Consider the following 21,072-nt stretch of genomic DNA (forward strand, 5'->3'; position numbering starts at 1 on the left):
AACCTGTCTTCTGGAACTAACCAATAAAGTTTATCTTTTAGAATATTAACATTTCATAGGGGGGACTGATGTAGAATTATTAAAAATCTTTATTGAACTTGTACTGAATTATTGTACTAACTCCATTTTAACCTCACACTGTAACAAACCCTCCATTTTGTCCTCATTACCTGACAGATTCTCCACCTTAAACTACATTACATGACAGAATTTCCCAGCAACATTCAATACAATGAACAGAGACTGTATTTTCTATAAAGACATAGCTGACTCCGGAATTATTGAATCTCCTGTAACATGCAACAAAGTATAACCAAGGCCAGAGCCAAGGCCATGAGAACACTGTACTAATGAAATGTTCTATTCATAAAAGAACTTTGCACCTGACCACAAGATTGACATCGCTGACTGTGTAAAATGACGCTCAAGCCCCCTTTTCCACCGAGTAAAACTCATGCTGGGAAAAATGGCGCCTGAGCCTTCTGTCCACACCCTTGTCCAGAACAATACCACCTCCCGGTGGGAGGACACCCAGCTAGTCACTCAAACCCCTGAGCCAATTAATAATATTGATGGGTGGACACTGATATAGTCACATAACATTTAATCCAATTAATGATGTTTATTTGTTATTATCTGATAACCAATGATGATGTCATTTTGCATTTAAAAAGGCCTGCATAACTGTTTTCCAACCAGATTGCATTACATTTTCTGAAGTGCTTTTAACCTGAACTCCATGTGTCAGTGTGAGCTTACTTCTGCGTATACGCAATTTAATCATCTCAGATTTGGACAGGAACAGATAGACATTTAAACATATTTGTTTATTTCTAAATTAATCTACATCACCAATATGGCCGCTGATGCGTTCCAAGACTCTTACTCGTTGTGCCTATGAACGTCACGTCATTTCCGGTATGACGCAGACGTTCCCAATATGGCCACCAATGCGTTCCACGCTGGAACGCAGAATACTATTCCACGTGATAACGCCGCGTCATTTCCGGTATGACGTGTGCGTTTCACGAGCGAACACACCAGGAAGTCATTGTTACTAATCATATTGCCTATATAAAGGATACTCATGGAGACTCTCTCATACACTTCTGAAGAAGCCTGACGGGCGAAAAGCGTAAAGTGGGACTCTTTTGTTTTATATATAGCCATTTTTACTTTATATCTTGTTATTAAATTATATATTTTAAAGCTATATTAGCCTTTTTATATTTTACTTCCTGGTCATCATATCCATCGGTGGGGATTATACCACCCAAGCTGATCATACTAGAGCAAGTTTCTGCTCTAGAAAATGTGAGTACCATAACTACCATTTGTATTTTTACACACCTTATCAGTATATACTACACCATTGGAGTTCTCTGTTTTATTTATTTTACAAATACCACTACTATTGAGAACTTGGAAACACCTGCTGAGATACAGATCCTTAGACGGGGATAATTCCGTCCAAGATATATTACGGTAGAGCTCCTGGAAAGCTCTACTAAATGTGAGTGTAAATTACTTCAATTCACTCCATTAATTTCCTATTTAAATATACTACACTATGATATTTTCTCTCTGCTTTTATTTCTGAGGATAAACAAGAAATTGTCTAATATTTTCATGTACGTATATTTTATATATCAATCACTATCTGGGGCGCGGTTCCTTTCCTTCTTTTTTTGTATCCTTCTGTTACAAGGTTGGGAATCCTTGTATTAGGTACCTGCAGCCCACTTTTTACTGTATATTGGAGTGAGCACCTATTACCCCCTTTTTTCCGAGCAGCGAGCTTCAACCGCAAACCTTGCGGGCTGACCAGGGGGGAATGTGCTGACCCAAAAGATACCAAACGTGGACTGTCCGGGACCGACTTGTCAGCCTTTGACTTACAGTGGCCTACAGGCCTACCAGGCGCCGGGGAGACGGGCACTCTCCGGTGCCGACTTCCGAAAATCACAGCGGACACCTGCATCCCCCCTCTGGACCGGGGGGGGGGGGGTTATCTCGGTCCCAGGAGGCCATCCACGACTCTCACTGCCTCTTGAGCATCAAAGCAGGGCAGCATCTAAGATGGCAGAGCACGCAAGCAACCCCACTACTGAGGCCTACCTAGCAGCCTCTCAAGCACGACTGGATCTAATATTTGAAAAGTTTTGGGCACAATTGGAGGCACGGCAGGAGGTCACACCAAGACACAACCGTCACATAGCTGAGCCTGTGAAACCTACCTGCACGATCCCGCCAAGCACCTCAAGCCACCAAGCGCACAGAGGAACCGGCGGCCCAGCAAGAAGCAGCTGCAATTGCAGAGAACATGCATATATAATGCACTATAATGACTACCCACCCAAGCAATGTTAGCACTCTAAGCCTGAAAAGAAATGCTTTAACCTCTGGACCTACTCTTATGTTATTTCAGTTAATGTTGCTTTATCTGTTATTGTTGCCTTAGCAGATTAATGCCTGTTTACGAATAATATAAAATTGTGCAGATTATCTATTTGCCATGTTTGACACTGTAAGAATCTATTACGCTTGTGACTGCTGTTGTGGCAAAACAGGCTCGTGATGATGCATTATCATGAAAAGATAGTGACTTAACAAAATAACTTTTATGTGCCTTTTGTTCATTAAAGCCGCAATTAAAGCTGCCCAGTAAGCAGGACAAAAAGTTGTAACCTAGAATACTCTCCAACTCTGTTTTTCTTATCACTGGTCTGAAATGTCTGGCCCACAAGGGTGCTTTTCTCTGCTTATTTGTAATATACAATAAGGCTACTTTATTTAATTCATAAGCAAAGAGCAGGCCAACAGACAGGCAGTGAGACACTTACTTTGTTTCTGCCTGACTGCCCAGTGATGTTAGTGGCTGAGCTGTGTATGTACACTGATAAGGAAGTAATTTCTCAGCAAAGATGGCATAGCGAATGAGGAAGAATTTCACAAAACATGTATTTATTAAAAAAACAACTCAGATTTGAGCGTGCAAAAGTGCAGCACATTAAGAAGGTCAAAACCTATCAAATTAATTAAAGTTGTGTTAGTGCACAGAGTGGTGCAAACAATACAGGGAGTGCAGAATTATTAGGCAAATGAGTATTTTGACCACATCATCCTCCTTATGCATGTTGTCTTACTCCAAGCTGTATAGGCTTGAAAGCCTACTACCAATTAAGCATATTAGGTGATGTGCATCTCTGTAATGAGAAGGGGTGTGGTCTAATGACATCAACACCCTATATCAGGTGTGCATAATTATTAGGCAACTTCCTTTCCTTTGGCAAAATGGGTCAAAAGAAGGACTTGACAGGCTCAGAAAAGTAAAAAAAATAGTGAGATATCTTGCAGAGGGATGCAGCACTCTTAAAATTGCAAAGCTTCTGAAGCGTGATCATCGAACAATCAAGCGTTTCATTCAAAATAGTCAACAGGGTCGCAAGAAGCGTGTGGAAAAACCAAGGCGCAAAATAACTGCCCATGAACTGAGAAAAGTCAAGCGTGCAGCTGCCAAGATGCCACTTGCCACCAGTTTGGCCATATTTCAGAGCTGCAACATCACTGGAGTGCCCAAAAGCACAAGGTGTGCAATACTCAGAGACATGGCCAAGGTAAGAAAGGTTGAAAGATGACCACCACTGAACAAGACACACAAGCTGAAACGTCAAGACTGGGCCAAGAAATATCTCAAGACTGATTTTTCTAAGGTTTTATGGACTGATGAAATGAGAGTGAGTCTTGATGGGCCAGATGGATGGGCCCGTGGCTGGATTGGTAAAGGGCAGAGAGCTCCAGTCCGATTCAGACACCAGCAAGGTGGAGGTGGAGTACTGGTTTGGGCTGGTATCATCAAAGATGAGCTTGTGGGGCCTTTTCGGGTTGAGGATGGAGTCAAGCTCAACTCCCAGTCCTACTGCCAGTTTCTGGAAGACACCTTCTTCAAGCAGTGGTACAGGAAGAAGTCTGCATCCTTCAAGAAAAACATGATTTTCGTGCAGGACAATCCTCCATCACACGCGTCCAAGTACTCCACAGCGTGGCTGGCAAGAAAGGGTATAAAAGAAGAAAATCTAATGACATGGCCTCCTTGTTCACCTGATCTGAACCCCATTGAGAACCTGTGGTCCATCATCAAATGTGAGATTTACAAGGAGGGAAAACAGTACACCTCTCTGAACAGTGTCTGGGAGGCTGTGATTGCTTCTGCACGCAATGTTGATGGTGAACAGATCAAAACACTGACAGAATCCATGGATGGCAGGCTTTTGAGTGTCCTTGCAAAGAAAGGTGGCTATATTGGTCACTGATTTGTTTTTGTTTTGTTTTTGAATGTCAGAAATGTATATTTGTGAATGTTGAGATGTTATATTGTTTCACTGGTAAAAATAAATAATTGAAATGGGTATATATTTGTTTTTTGTTAAGTTGCCTAATAATTATGCACAGTAATAGTCACCTGCACACACAGATATCCCCCTAAAATAGCTATAACTAAAAACAAACTAAAAACTACTTCCAAAAATATTCAGCTTTGATATTAATGAGTTTTTGGGGTTCATTGAGAACATGGTTGTTGTTCAATAATAAAATTAATCCTCAAAAATACAACTTGCCTAATAATTCTGCACTCCCTGTATGGAGGATACAGCTGTGAATCTACAATATAAAAACCAAAAATAGTATAATACTGTATATTTATAAAAAAGTGAGAATAGGAATAATTCACAAGAGAGATGAGAGTGACTCGCCCAGAGGTGCCTCCCCCGATCTATGAGCGAGTTACTCTCATCTCTCTTGTGAGTTATACCTATTATGCGCACTACAGTATTATACTATTTTTGTTTTTTTATATTGTAGATTCACAGCTGTATCCTCCATATTTGCACCTATCTGATATATAAAGGGATAACTACAGGGATGTCCCTGGAGGAAGCTGTAACAACTGTCTATTTAGATAAGTGTGTTTTCATCATCAATCATTTACTTTTATGTGAATGATCATAGTTTGTGTTTGCTTGCTAAACTTAGTGCACAGAGTGTTTTGATAAAGAATGTATTGAAATGAAAATAAAAATGAGGGTGCACTGTGACTTATTTCATAGCAATACATGTGTAGGTGCTAATAATCAATCCCATAAAGCACAATGTATATGGATATAAATAGTGAAAGAAGAATCTTACCTTACAAGAAAGCGGTGTAGGCCGACATCAAAGCTCCTAAAGAATACAAGAAACAAGAAAAATGACTGCACAATGCAAGCAAATTGATCATACAGACAACTGTAAACTTTGTTAAATGGCAAAGCAGGATATTCATGGCTGTAATTCATTGCTGTAATAAATAATACGGGCATGATTAATAGCTTGCTGATAAATAGAAGGCTTTGATTGCTATTCTTGAGCCAAGAATGAATTGTTTTCCTTTTTTGTGATACAATTGGAAATCATTTAAAGTCTGGGATTTCACCTTCCCCTATGGATCCACAGCAGCAAGAGAGGAGCTTGAAAGACTGGGTGTTACTCTTCTTTCATCCTACGTCACAATGTTACCATGTTAGGATCATTATAAAAGTACAAAGATAATCAAAGGGATGCTCTAAGCAGCAAAACAACTTTAGCTTATCCCCTTAAAGGAACACTAGAGAGTTAGGAATACAAACAGGCATTCCTGACATTATAGTGTGGGGGGAACCTGTTTAGGTCGCAATCCTCCCTTAGGATGGAGTTAATAGGTTTTTAACTTACCTTTTTGTCCATCGCTGTGCTGGTCTTGCTGCACCAGTCAGCAACTCCTCATAGAGATGAATTGCATCATTGCATCTCTATGGGAAGTGTCTGCATGCAGAGCGTGGAGATGCTGAACGTAGGTGCTGCACACAGTGCAGCACTGAAATAGGAAGCACATCTAGCGGCCGTCTGAGTGACTGTACCTTAAGGTGTTCCTAGGCAACAATATAAAAGCTGCCTCTTCTCTGAAAAGGCAGTATTTACATTACTGAGCCTGAAGGGACAGGATATAGATTACAGAACCAATAAATTAAACTGTAGTGGTTCAGGTGACTTTAGTGTCCCTTTATGAAAATAGAATTGTCTGCACTAAGTTCCGAACCAAAACAAAACCTGGAATGTGTGCTATGTGTTTGTTCCACCATAATTTAAGGGGTTGTCTTTGTGTAGACCAATACTTATTATATATTGTTTTTAAAGGTCAAGATAGGCTTTCATTCAATATCCTATATGCATACCTAACACAACATAAGGTATGTTAAAGGGAAACTCCAGTGCCAGGAAAACAATCCGTTTTCCTGGCACTGCAGGTTCCCTCTCCCTCCCACCCCTCAATCCCCGGTTGCTGAAGGGGTGTCCCATGTCGCTGCTTCTCCCTCCGCGCCGCTCCTCCTTCTTACTGCGTCGGCCGGTGGAGTTAACCCTGCAAGGTAATTATTGCAGTTTATAAAAAAACTGCAATAATTACACTTGCAGGGTTAAGAGTAGTGGGAGTTGGCACCCAGACCACTCCAATGGGCAGAAGTGGTCTGGGTGCCTGCAGGATCCCTTTAAAAATGAGAAATAAATAAATAAATCACATTTGTCCTTATAATAATTTTTACACACCCAGTACAAAAGAGCCTTGGTCCTTGATGTGTTAAAGATACTGCCAATACTGGGCATTACCATTTAAAGACAAATACAACCAAAAATCCTATATAACAAAAGTTTCATAGAGAGAGTTTTTCTGTGAAAGTCACTTTCAATTAATGTTAATTTCATATTCAAAGGAGAATTTGTTAGTGCAGCAGGATTTAATAACCTTAATGGTATTAAGAAACTAACAAAACAATAGACTAATTCACAGAATTATTTATGTGTAAAGTCTAATTTACAGTTTCATTTATTTCCTTTTCAATCTATGTAAAACCAATATGTTATCCGCATACAAATATCAATTGCATTACCAATGTTTACAGACTAGAGATCTATAAACACAAGGCAAAAAACGTATATTCAACAGCTGGTTAATAAATGAATGCATTTATAAAAATGGTGCGTAAACTGTTTTTTCCCCCATATTAATAAACGTTGTCATTAAATTAAATAAGGCTAAAGGGAGATTTTAACATACATTCCCTTATATAAGTTCAAATCATAAATTTGTTAAACTCACATCAATTTAAAAGCCAGTCTACTTTCATTAACCTACATTTAAAAGTATCTAAAAAAACCTGAGAGAGAATGAAAAGAATAATAAAAATGAAAAGGGAAACAGGGATGTAATATGAGCAATTTATCAAAAACACATCATTCTAAAAATAACATACTCATGTTCATGGAAAAGTTCATCTACTTACATTTATTTTAATTAGGTCTTTAAATAAAAATAGTTTAATACTAATAACTAATAATTTAAGCATTTCATGAGGATAAATACTTTATGGAATGCACAAAAACAAAATTTTATTAAAATTACAACACAGTCAAAAATTAGACTCCATTGTTTTATGGTAAAAGTCTACCTTAGTGACAGCAGTGAGAAGTGGCCAAACTTGATGGCGGTAGCTCTCTTTCCACACTTTGTCACTAGTGATGGCTGTGGGGATAAGACGCTATCTCGTTTATTGTGAGATAATATCTTTGGATACAGGATTCTCCATAGACATCCGTGATGTGATTTAATGAAGAGCTAGGAGTTGAAGATCTAAGATGGTGGGGCCCACGTGGGACAGTGTCAGGTACGAGTAAATCATCTCCGCTGAATATTTCAAGCCACTGAACACCTAGCGGCGTTATGCATAAACTCCAGAAGGTGATAGAGCCACTTTAATACAATATTCAAGTTCATATTATTATTAAAAAAAAAATTAAGATTTTTTTATTTAAATTAAATCATTTTTTTTAGAATTAAAAAAATAAAATAAAGCTCATCCTCAACTAACCATATGGTAATATTATGTATTATACAGGGTTATTGACGCCTTCAAATAAGGTCTTCAGGGTCCTCCCTCCTGCCTGTCTACTAGTACTGTCCTTTAGTTTGATCTACAAAGATGCAGGATAAAGAAAAAGTACTAAACAGACACTTGGGTAATTATGCATCTAATATTTAAAAAACTAACTACAAAATATTGAGTAAGTGAACCGTCTCCTTTAAAAAGATTTTTTTTAAAAACACACACAAGAAAGTGATAAAAAATTACAATAGAGGAAAAGATGGATGAAACATTTTTCCCGTAATAATTACAAATGGACTATGCAATCAGGTGACACTTTAATGCACATTCTGACTGTATTACCAATGCAGGCTATTGTAAAGGCACCATTCAGTAGATATTATATTTCACCAGAACGCAAGCCAATTGATTTTCCACACTCTGCACATCATTGAAAGATTTTCCTTATGTTTGTAAAGACCCACTGAATAAATATTTCAGGCAGGAAAATCAGTAATCTTGTTATCAGTGCCATTCTAACCCCCGATACATATCATGCTTTCAGAGACTATAAGAGTTCATTGGAAATTCAATTGCTTTTCATCGATTCAATAACAACTCAAAATTCCCACTCTGCTTTGCATTATCTAACAATACGAGTGCTCTTTGTACAGATTTGATTTTAGCACATTAATATTGTTTTCCGTGAGCACCACTAAATGCTTTCAGCTATGAAAAAAAAAAAAAATAAGAGCAGTCAAGCACGCTTGTTTATTATGTTCTGCAACAATGCTGCTTAATTCCTTAAGTAAGTAGCAATATTGTTTGTGTTGACCAATATTGTTCGGTATCATGCTCAGTGTATATTAGATGTGATGAATGTAGTTTCTTAAAGGGACATTTAATTTCAGATGCTTTTTTTTCTCATTTTTTTTATCTCAGGCCTAGATTTTTTTTATATTCTTCTATCTATGAGTCAGAACCATTTTGTTTAAAGCACAACTATGGGACAATTTTCTAAAAGTGAAACAATTTAGTAATTGAGTGTAAAAAAAAGACTGATGCTGTTGATAACCAAATAAATCCCCTCCATCACCTGGTACTCATGTGTGCCGAGTTAAAGGGATACTATAAGTGCCAGGAATCCAAAGCTGAATTCCTGGCACTATGGCGTCCTCTGCCTCCTCCCCTCTCTACCCCCCTATCCCCCAGTCCGTGAATAAAGGGTTAAAGACCCTTTATTTACTTACCTGATCCCAGCGCTGCATCGGGGCTCCACCTCCTCTGATGTCACGTGACGAGTACATAAGAAAACATTGAATCAATCTGAAAAATCTGATATTGGATATCCTCATGCAGAGGATGTCCAGCATCAGTTACTGGACTGAAGGTCTGTTTGGATCTTGCAGACAGCTACTGGAGGCAAACATAGTGCTACAAAGTAAAGATTGCAGTTTCTCTTAATAGGGACACTGTACCCAGACCACATTAATGAGCTGAAGTGGTCTGGGTTCCTATAGTGTCCTTTTAACATGCAGATTGGCCAGGACTGACAATTCTCAGAAGATCTCTAGACTAACAACAGAAGTGCACCTAGTGCAGACAATGAAGTTGCAAATGATATAGTCCGTATTATCTGTATCTTCTGATGAATCATATTTTAATGCTTTAATGCATAAAAAGACCTAAACATAGCACTTTTAATAGAGAGAAAATCTTGGAGACAGTTCTACATGAACAGCAATTGGCAGGAAAATGAATTTGGTTTCCATGGTGACTGCTGCATTCTCTTTGTACATAGCCCCACTGTCTAATAGTAATGTGAAGAGGTATATGAAATGTATTAATGAGTTGTACTTGAAGAGTGAAGTTGAGAAATGTCAAGAAACAAGTGACAATGGTCAATGCACAATAATTATGAACAGGAAGAGTTACAGTTATATTTGTAACCAAAATATTTCACTTGCATTTTACATGCCATTGGGCTTAGAGGCTTAAAGAGACACTATAGGCACCCAGACCTCTTTGTCTCAATGAAGTGGTCTGGGTGACATGTCGTTTTAACCCTGCAACTGAAAACATGTTGACCTTGCAGGATAAACATCATTGTAGTGGCTGTCACTCAGAAAGCCACTAGAGGTGCTTCTGCAGACATAGCTGAGTAAAATTTGTCTATTTCAATCAGATGGTCTCATCGAAACCATTTGATTGGTGCATGCTTTGCCATGTAGAATCCCAGGGCATTTCTATGGGAAAGCATTGGATAAGATCATCAAACTTGATGTTTCTAGCCAAGGAGGAGGGGCAGGCCGCGGACAGAGCACAGTGGCAAAGTAGAAAAAGCAATTACCCAGCAGGACACCTATAGCTTTATTCCGAATGCCATCGTGTTCCTTTAACTGTCAAATTGCAGGCCCAGCAAATATATATATATTATATATATTATTATTTTTTTTTTTATATTATTATATTATTTATTTTTAATATTTATTATTATTTATTTTTAATATTTTTTTTTTTTTTTTTTTTTAAAGGCCCAACTCTTTACATATAGGTTTAAATGGATCTGCAGTTAATAGAATGCTGACAGTTTATTAATGATTATTTGCAATTTGAGAATATGCTTATTGTCATGGCAACACACCGGTTTTAGCACAGAGGCAAATCGCAATGATAATTTGTTGCTTTATTCATGCATATACTTAAGTATATTTGCATATAAAGGATTCTATTATAAAACATGACTGTATAAAGTAACATCATGTCATCGTCAACAACCTGCAAAATGCCACTAACTGGAATCTGTGAGACAGCGTTATTTGTCAAATTAATAAAAAAAAAAATAAAAAAAAGATTTCTTTGAGTGCTTATGAGATGTTGAAATGAATACATTATAGGTCATCTTGGCATGCGATAGATTTGTCAGATTCAAAATTAAGGTTTATTTACTATTATAAATAGCATTTTAAAATTCTGACCCCTTTTTTTCCCCCATTTCTGTCACAGCTTTTGCAGTGTTATTTTGCACAATTTTAATCCAACTCCAGGATTAAGTTCAGAGTATATTTGTACACGTGTTTAATTTTGATGCATTAACAGTGCAATTTTACCTTTAAACCTATCACACACAGGTATTCATTATTATTTCAGATATTAAGCAAATGAGACTGGCCTGATGGATGTTAATTCGTAAAAGAAAGCACACACATTTTGTAGCTCAGCATCTGTGCTTTGCCGTATGCAATACACTTGTTTCTAAATTGAACAGATGGAAATAGATTCTGATTATCCTGATAACACCAATGGCACCATAATATAATTTAATTAAGATGATCAAAATAGAGAAAGTATGTAACAAGAGAAACGCTCTATCAATATCAATGCACATTTGGTATGCAACCATGTCACTTCAGTTAAATAATAAAATATAATGTTGTATTTGGTATAGGGTTCACTGTAATTTCAGCAACATTTTTAAATAGGAGTTAAACAAAATGTGAATGGATAGGATGTCCATAGAAGGTATCTCTATTATCTATTTTTGTGGTATACTGTCATCATCCACTAACTCTATCCTTTGGAAAACTTAATGTCCCGTGATTCATAGCAGTTAGTGCAGAATAGACTGGCTGAAGTATTATGGATGGTGAAGGCAAGTCCTAATCTTGATTCTTTATCAGATCAGACCAACCGCAAAAATGACTAACTAATAGGACGACAGAACTCAGTGAGTGATTATTGTGAAGGACAATCTGAAAGAATTTAAATGAAAGTAATATGAAGATGCTTGCAACTAGCTTAATGCAATATTCTGAATTCATATAAAAAAAGAGTAAAATTACAGCTCAGAATGTTAAAATGGTCTATCATATGAGACTTTTACAAGTACTCAGCTGAAATTAGTTTAAAAAAAATAAAAAATAATATTAAACATTTTTACGCATTTCCTTTTACATACATAACTGCCCAGTGATGGAAGTGAGCGCAGGACTTATCTTTCTGCATTTGTATCCATTTTTTGTATCACTCAGCCTTGTTACAATGCAGCCGCCCAACCCATGTGTTCCCTATTAAGGGTTAATAATGTATAGGGGTGTATATAAAAAATACCCCTTTCTGTCTCAGTAGAGATTTTTGCCAGAGGCTCAAGGAAACAAGGTGAATCGTTAGAGTTAGGACCCACCTAGGGGGGTCTGCCTTGACGTTGGCAGGTGGGCTCATCCCCTCTTGGCCATTGGAGCAGGGCCGGATTAACATAGGGGCTGATGGAGCTGCAGCTCCAGGCTCAAGCCCATGGAATAGGCCCATTGATTTTAAAAAAAAGAAATGAAAAAAAATATATAGGAGGGATGTAGGGGAACAAAACTGGTGTGGACTGGCTGACAATAAAAATAGTTAAGGTAAAGCTGACTTTGCAACTGTGGCATGCTCCCTTTCTTCTACACTCACAACATACACCATTTCTCTGTCGCAGACTGTATAACAGAAGCTTCTGCCTGCTAGTAAGAATGTAAGGAGAGAAGTGGACCAGCGAGTGATAAGGGATTGTCCTTAGAAAGCGTAGAACTAGTGCATCATCAGGCGCATTTATGCCAAGCTCAGGGTGCTGTCTGCATAGTATGCCTGAATGATTGGCAGGTAGCCTCATATGCATTCACGCTAGGCTGGCTTTCCAATTCTTCGGTTTACGTGATTTTCGTCAGTGGCCCACCCTGTCCATCAACATCCTGCTTCACCGGACACTGCTGTTAGGAGGTATGGATTTATTTGAAAGATGAAAGCAAGAGGTTAACATAGGGTATGTGTTCTCTAATAGCTATATCCTGTGAGTTTCCCTCCAGCGCCACCTCCACCTCCACCAGATACATGATGCTTGGGAGGTATAACTGTTTTAGTGTTTTCAGCCGATACAATTCGGTAATTAGGCCCATTATAATGGTCAGCACCAGGCCCAATGGGCTCTTAATCTGGCTCTGCATTGGAGGTAACTAAAAAACCTCAATTTATTTAAAAATACATGGGGATTAAGGAGAGAGCGCAGGTAACTTGTTTTTTTTTTTTGTTTTTACTACATAACTGTCTGCAAGCTATATATTACACCAGTATCTTAATTTTAGTTTTAAGTTTAACATCCAACTGTACAATATTACAACAAAAAGATAACAGAATCGTAAAAATAAGTATAAGAAACAGGAGGAAGAGGGGAGTATCATCACAATGAGATCTTAGTATGCCCTATGGCACTTTTGGTGGACGAAAAGTCTCACCACAGGTCCCAAACTTTTGAAGAGGCTAGTAATTTATTGTGTACAGTAGCAGTCAGTTGATTAATTATCTGTTTGTCCACAATTTTTGTTCTAACTTCCCTCTATGAAGGTGTTGAACTTCCTAACCACGATGCTGCAGTAGCCCTTTTAGCAGCTAAGGTGACATTGTTGAAGTGTTTTTGTGCTTTTCTTTGAAGACCCTATAGTGGTTGGGATAATAGGAAAAGCCAGGGATGTAGATCAAAGTGTCTCTGGAACACCAACTTCAATAGGTTCCTCATTTCTTCCCATAAAGAAACTATTACCGGGTAGGCCTACCACATGTGGAAATAAGAGCCATAATGCCCACATGCTCGCCAAAACTCATCTGTGGGTATCTTCCTCGTCCTACACAATAGAATAGGGGTTGTATACCAGCAAAACAAAATCTTAAACATTTGTTCCTGGGCTGTAAAGCATGTTTAAACCCTTGTCGCTGTCTCCCATACCTCACCCTCAGCCTCACCCCACAAATCTTCCCATTTTATTTATCTCATTGGCACCCAGATTGTGGAGTGAGATCATATGTACTTGTATATCTGTGACATTAAACCCTTCTGATTTAATTGGAGACACACCATTTCAAATGGGGAGGGTGATTGTTCCACTGCTCTCCACCCAGAACGTTTCTGGTGTTTACAGGAGCCTGTTACAGGCCTGTGTGGCTAATTACTGTGGACTGGTTTCATAAGTGCCCATTACGCTGTATCCCTACCTCTATGATCCTAAAATCCTGTGGTCACATTCAAGGGGGGAATTCTCTATTTCTAAGGACCGGAGCCATTGGCGAAGGGCCATAAATTAATTGTAATTTGTAGTTTATCCTGTCCCAAATGGAAAGGAATGTCAGGATGGCAGGGCATGTTGTGTGGACTATGGTCGTCTGGGTCCGACGTCCAAGCCACACGCCTCCTATTACACTCTTCAACGACACTCAAATTCATTTTGTTAAACCAATTCAATTGCTTTTATTTGATTTGTGCATTGCAAACCGCTGAAAGTCTGTAAATTTTGACAATAAACTTGATTTTCAATGGGGGTTGAATAATTTTAATTGCAACTGTATATACTACACCTTCTTTACACTCTGCTGTAGTGGTCATCAGCCCTAATACATTATCAAGTTGTCTGTACACTATCACAAATCACTAACACTTCAATGGCCATTAAAGTGTAAGATCACCAACCAATGTTAAGGTAAATCTTGGTAAATACTATGCTAGCAAGTCATCTTGCTGCTTTCAAATGAAAGGAAAAATCTGTAACGAGACAGAAAGTGGCTCTAGCTACGTCAGTCACTGCTCTGGATATGGCACTCACTTGACTGGAGTCGACTAAGTAAGATGTGCCTTTTATGACAAGTGAAGTTACAGAGGCATTCCATTGGAACAATTTTGGGTCCTGCACCAGGGGTTAAAGGTCTTGGAGGTATACCAATTCGGTAGCAAATAAGATAAATGAAAACTCCTCTACCATATCAACATTCACAAAAGATAGATCAGTCAACTGTGTGTGCTGAAAGTGTACTTCCAGAAATTAAACAAATGCTAATTATTCTCCTAAATAAGATTTAGCTCTTGAAAACTATCACAGTCCTGACATTATATAAAAGGTTCTGACACAGTTTAGAAAACCAGACTAACAAATATATGCTAGGATAAAGTTTCTGATTTCAAAGGTATTTTGTAAAATCTAATTATCAAGATGGACAGCAATCTTCTTACTTGTTAATTGGGTTCTGCAGTGGATTTAGAGGGGATTGGGTGTCTTCTCTCACCTTGGCTTTACAATCACATTAAAGATGCACATGACTAATTCTGTAGAGTAAGGTTATAGAATAGAATCATCTAATGCAGACGGATAAAGAACTGTGTCTGCTCTACTCTATTAAACATTGCATATTAGAACAGATCTGGATTAAGACATTTGCTAAAATATGTCTATTTAACACACTAAAAATGTAGTTTTCATACACAAAAACACGATAGCTACTGATACTGGGCCATGCTTTCAAATGCAATAAACTCTGTTGTTATTAATTACAAAATGCTAATATTAATAAATGCTCGCCAAAATTTGCTGTAGCTATAAGACTGACTCTTTTTTTTCGCAATAAGAGGAGAAAAACAGACTTCGTCTTCTATTGTACAAGTATCTGTACGGCGTGCATACGTCAATCAAGCCACCACCTTCCCTTACCATTTTTGAGAGACAGCATGGAGAAGAAAACTCGGTCAATCAATGTCATCCTGAAGGATATACCTTGATTCAAGTTCCCTGTTGCAGCATACAAATTCTACATACTGCAGGGCAACTCTTTTTATACACTGTCCATCAGCACAAAGAAGAGATAAATGACCAGGGCAACATAGTGGGTTTGATAACTAGAGTGCTATGGTTAGTCATTACTGATTTTGCTAATTGCTTTAAAAGGAAAAGGGATATCAATCGAACGGTAGTTATAAGATTTTAAGATTCACGAAAAGTCCTTTGAAAAGGTGTAATATCACATCTTCACAATCAGACTTACATTTATACGAGTTTACGTATATTAATAGAATTAATTAGCTTCCAAATCACACAGTTATTACCTCATCAATTACTGTGTTAAATTAAAGCAGAAGATTAATAGAAAAGAGCAAACATTGTTCTTGAAAAAAATGAAAAAAGGGACTATCTTTACAACCAATTTTCTTCTGACTTAATCAGGAGCTTAATTACTGACATCAGCAGTCTGGAAATACCACCAGTTAAAAACAAACGCACAACTCTGCACAAAATATCCTGTTTCAGCAACTTCTAGAATACGAATAAAATGAAAAGTTCAATAATTCTGGATATATCAGCACTAATATAGTTTAGGCCGTATTGTACATGTGGCCGTATTGGATAACATGCTGGAAGAAGGGTTATCTTAAAGAATATTTACTAAAAAAGAAAATTCTAATAAACAAAGATTTCTTGAACAAATGGTGATACAATTAAGGGTTGGTCTCAAAATGTTTTGATCTAATTGAAACATTATAAGCATAACAAATGGATAAGGGGGAGTGTGCTCCAATCTGTCTTTATTGGATAATGATTGCCTCCAAGATTAAAGACTGACTAACATAATTTTGTTGTTGTAAGCCCAGATATTTTATTATTGCATATGCATAGAAGTTGAGACTTTGGGCATTATAGTGTATTGATTCTAGATCTGTTGCTAGCAGCAAGTGCTTTACATAGAAACATGGAATGTGACGGCAGATAAGAACCATTCGGCCCATCTAGTCTGCCCCGTTTTATAAATGCTTTCATTAGTCCCTGGCATTATCTTATAGTTAGGATAGCCTTATGCCTATCCCACGCATGCTTAACCCCTTAAGGACACATGACATGTGTATATGTGTATTCCAGAAGTTTGGTCCTTAAGGGGTTAAACTCTTTAACTGTGTTAACCTCTACCACTTCAGTAGGAAGGCTATTCCATGCATCCACTACCCTCTCAGTAAAGTAATACTTCCTGATATTATTTTTAAACCTTTGTTCCTCTATTTTTAAGACTATGTCCTCTTGTTGTGGTAGTTTTCATTATTTTAAATATAGTCTCCACTTTTACTGTGTTGTTTCCCTTTATGTATTTAAAATGCTTTTATCATATCCCCCCTGTCTCGTCTTTCCACCAAGCTATACATGTTAAGATCCTTTAACCTTTCCTGGTAAGTTTTATCCTACAATCCGTGAACCAGTTTAGTAGCCCTTCTTTGAACTCTCTCTAAGGTATCCATATCCTTCTGAGGATATGGTCTCCAGTACTGTATACAGTGCTCCAAGTGAGGTCTCACCAGTGTTCTGTACAATGGCATGAGCATTTCCCTCTCCCTATGCAACCAAGCACTCTGCTAGCATTTCCTGCTGCTCTATTACATTGTACATTGTCATTAACAGCCAGAAACTAGAAAACAAGAAAGGTGAATTAATGTATAGCTATTTATAAGCTTAACAAAATCTCCATTATCTTTTTCAGTTATTTCGCAGAAGACAATGTTATTTGTCTATTTTGTATGTTTAAAAAAAAAAAAAAATATATATATATATATATATAAAAAAATAATACATTATCAGTGAAGAGTAGAATAAGTTTTATCCCATTTGCAAGACATAAAATTGTGATAATGTATATTTGTGATGTAAGTAAGAATTACATTTTGAGAGGTTAGATATAAATAAAATAAAGAACGAGAGTCAGGGATAGCGTCTGTCTCCACGGGCACAAGTCTGGTGTGGGAGAAATAGTGGGCTAGCCACTGCGGGGCACCCACGGAGTGAAACGTTCGAGGCCTGTGCAGACAAGATGAGCATGTTAGCCTTTTATTATTTTCCTCTAGGGAAAGTTAATAGTTGTTGTACATGGGCTATTTGCAGCCTCCGTTGCATTTCTACCTAGTCTTGATTTCTGATGTATCCTCCATTGCTACATCACCTGTCTGCTCCCTTACCTGCCCACCCCCGCTTACTCCTTCCACCGATCCCTCCCCTTCATCTACAGTCCCACACTTTCTCCTCCTACTCCTCCCTCTACTCCACCTTCTCCTCTCTCCTCCTACTTCTCCTCCTACTCTTCCCTCTACTCCACCTTCTCCTCCTCCTACTCCTTCTTCCTGCTCTTACTCCTCCCTCCTCTTTCTACTCCTCCCTCTACTACACTTTCTCCTCCTACTCCTCCCTCTACTCCACCTTCTCCTCTCTCCTCCTACTTCTCCTCTACTCCTCCTCCTACTCCTTCCTCCTGCTCTTACTCCTCCCTCCTCTTTCTACTCCTCCCTCTACTCCACTTTCTCCTCCTACTCCTCCCTCTACTCCACCTTCTCCTCTCTCCTCCTACTTCTCCTCTATTCCTCCTTCTCCTCCCTCTACTCCACCTTCTCCTCCTCCTACTCCCTGCTCTTACTCCTCCCTCCTCTTTCTACTCCTCCCTCTACTCCACTTTCTCCTCATACTCCTCCCTCTACTCCACCTTCTCCTCTATTCCTCCTTCTCCTCCTCCTACTCCTCCCTCTACTCCACCTTCTCCTCCTCCTACTCCTTCTTCCTGCTCTTACTCCTCCCTCCTCTTTCTACTCCTCCCTCTACTCCACCTTCTCCTCCTACTCTTCCCTCTACTCCACCTTCTCCTCCTCCTACTCCTTCTTCCTGCTCTTACTCCTCCCTCCTCTTTCTACTCCTCCCTCTACTACACTTTCTCCTCCTACTCCTCCCTCTACTCCACCTTCTCCTCTCTCCTCCTACTTCTCCTCTACTCCTCCTCCTACTTCTTCCTCCTGCTCTTACTCCTCCCTCCTCTTTCTACTCCTCCCTCTACTCCACTTTCTCCTCCTACTCCTCCCTCTACTCCACCTTCTCCTCTCTCCTCCTACTTCTCCTCTATTCCTCCTTCTCCTCCCTCTACTCCACCTTCTCCTCCTCCTACTCCCTGCTCTTACTCCTCCCTCCTCTTTCTACTCCTCCCTCTACTCCACTTTCTCCTCCTACTCCTCCCTCTACTCCACCTTCTCCTCTATTCCTCCTCCTCCTCCTCCCTCTACTCCACCTTCTCCTCCTCCTACTCCTTCTTCCTGCTCTTACTCCTCCCTCCTCTTTCTACTCCTCCCTCTACTCCACCTTCTCCTCCTACTCCTCCCTCTACTCCTCCTACTCCACCTTCTCCTCCTTCTACTCCTCCCTCCTCCTCCTACTCCTCCCTCTACTCCACCTTGTCCTCTTCCCCTCCTCCTACTCCTCCCTCTACTCCACCTTCTCCTCCTCCTACTCCACCTTCTCCTCTTCCTACTTCCCCTGTCCTTCCTACTCCACCTTCTTCCCCTCTCGCTCTATCCACTACTCATTCCTCCATCTCCCCACTACCATATATATATCCTTTATATGCTTCCTCCCTTCTTATTCCTTACCAATTTCCTCCGCTCATAGACAACTCTGCCTCTACCTGACAACATTATATTTTGAAGAAAAGTTGCTCTGGCCACTCTTCCGCCACTTCCCAGGGGGGGAATACCACACTAACGAAAAATTATTCAGACTGGTGGAGGTGCACTTCATCATGAAAGACCTGTTTTGGGGACTCTCAAGGAAATAGTGCGGTCCTGACCCAGATTCCCATGGAAGTAAGACACCTGTATCATCACTGGGAGGTGGCTGTCCCTCATGTTTTCTTCACTAAGTCCCCAGAAATCTCATGAAAAGAACCTGACTCATTAGAACAAAAAAACATGAAACACTAATAATCGATATCAGCTCTCTACAGAGGGGGGCCAGCAAGAGAACTGTAAATAGAAAGACAAATACCCCCAATCTCACACAGAAATAGGTGAGGAAACCTCTTCTACTGCTCCTCATGGTTGCTTTGAACAGATGAAAGAAGAAACAAGACACCTCTCAACAGAGCATGCAGTAGCTTTACCAGATCCTGACTCCAGTCTGTTTGCGGATAAAGAGGAAAGGTACCATACTGGATTTGCTGTTGCTACAGAAGATCAGGTACGTCAAGCATCTTCACTTTCCTCACCCACATCTGCTCAAGACGCTGAATTGACAGCCTTCTCAGTGGCATGGAAAATGCCTGAAGGAAGACATGCCAATATCTACACTCAAGATATGCCCTGGGTGCAGCACATTATTTTGGATCAATCTGGAAGATAAGAAGCACCACTCAGCTGACCAAAGCTGCCAACCAAGCCACAAGTGCACCAAGGGAAGTGGACAGAAGGGTGTCCGCTGAAGAAACTTCTATACTCACCATGTAGATCCTATCCACAGATCTCAAGCTTCTGAAAGAATGACAAGCAGCTGCTGACCCTGAAGAAATACAAAACTGGAAAAACAGAAAGGGGCAACCCTTGAAGACGGGCTGTACTCCAACACTCTCAAGTTCTGTTTACCCAAAAACATGTACTGGACAGTGGGCCCATGGATTTTTTTTATACCTATCCAAGACCCTCATGAACTCTTTGATCCCTAAATACTCTGGAGCACCTAGAATTACTCCTCTAATCATCAGTTACTGCCGATCCTGTGTCATTTGTGCCAAGGACAGCTCAGGCAGAAGAGAAGGAGAATCCTAAGCACCTAGCTAACTCTCACTATCCCTTTCAAGAATCCAAGTGACTATATCCAGGTGCCAAAGAGCTGCTGGGTCAAATATGCACTAGTTATAATAGACATTTTGTCAGGATGGCCAGAAGCCTAGCCGGTCATCAATGTGACAACCAAGACCATATACCCAATAGTGCATTGTGAAAGTTGCAGAGATCACTCATGGGATTCACTGTTCCAGATTCAAGACTCTCTCTGCAACATGGGAAGTAACATTTGTTGATTTTGACAAACTTTTGACTCTAAAGGGAAAATGACTTGTTAAAAAAAAAAAAAAAAAAAGATACCAACAAGTAGGTGTTTGATGGCCATAATAATGCCTGACCACCTGCCATTGATGGAAAGCTGAGGACCCCAAAAGGAGACCTTGTGAAGCTAAAGAGATCCAAACGCCAAGCTTCCTCAGGATTATCTGCCCATCCTGAGTTTGTGGCGATATTAATATTGACTAAATGATCCGAGTCCACCTACACTGATGTAGCGTGGGACAGGTTTAATACTATGATGAATAAGCAAATGTGCCCTAGCCAAGGTTATTATGTCCATACACATAAAACATGACAAGGTACTCTTGACACACCACATTCAGGCTTCAGAACACAAAGAGGAGCACCCCTCTAAAGGGAAGTTTGACACATATATACATATATATTGATGCCATAGGTGTGCCAAGGGGGGGTACCAGATGATTTTGCAGTTAA

At 39.4% G+C, this 21,072-nt stretch overlaps 1 protein-coding gene across 6 annotated transcripts in view; it reads right to left on the bottom strand.

The window, feature by feature from the left end:
• Positions 1–21,072, bottom strand: part of HHAT (hedgehog acyltransferase) — a 523,006-nt gene that overhangs the window by 173,545 nt on the left and 328,389 nt on the right. For all 6 annotated transcript variants that reach the window (XM_063443865.1, XM_063443864.1, XM_063443868.1 and 3 more), the window contains one exon: positions 5,188–5,223. In XM_063443865.1, the coding sequence (XP_063299935.1) occupies positions 5,188–5,223 (36 nt within the window). The remainder of the gene's footprint in view (positions 1–5,187; positions 5,224–21,072) is intronic.

This window comes from Pelobates fuscus, chromosome 2 (assembly GCF_036172605.1).
Source record: "Pelobates fuscus isolate aPelFus1 chromosome 2, aPelFus1.pri, whole genome shotgun sequence".
In the NCBI taxonomy this organism is placed as follows: Eukaryota; Metazoa; Chordata; class Amphibia; order Anura; family Pelobatidae; genus Pelobates; species Pelobates fuscus.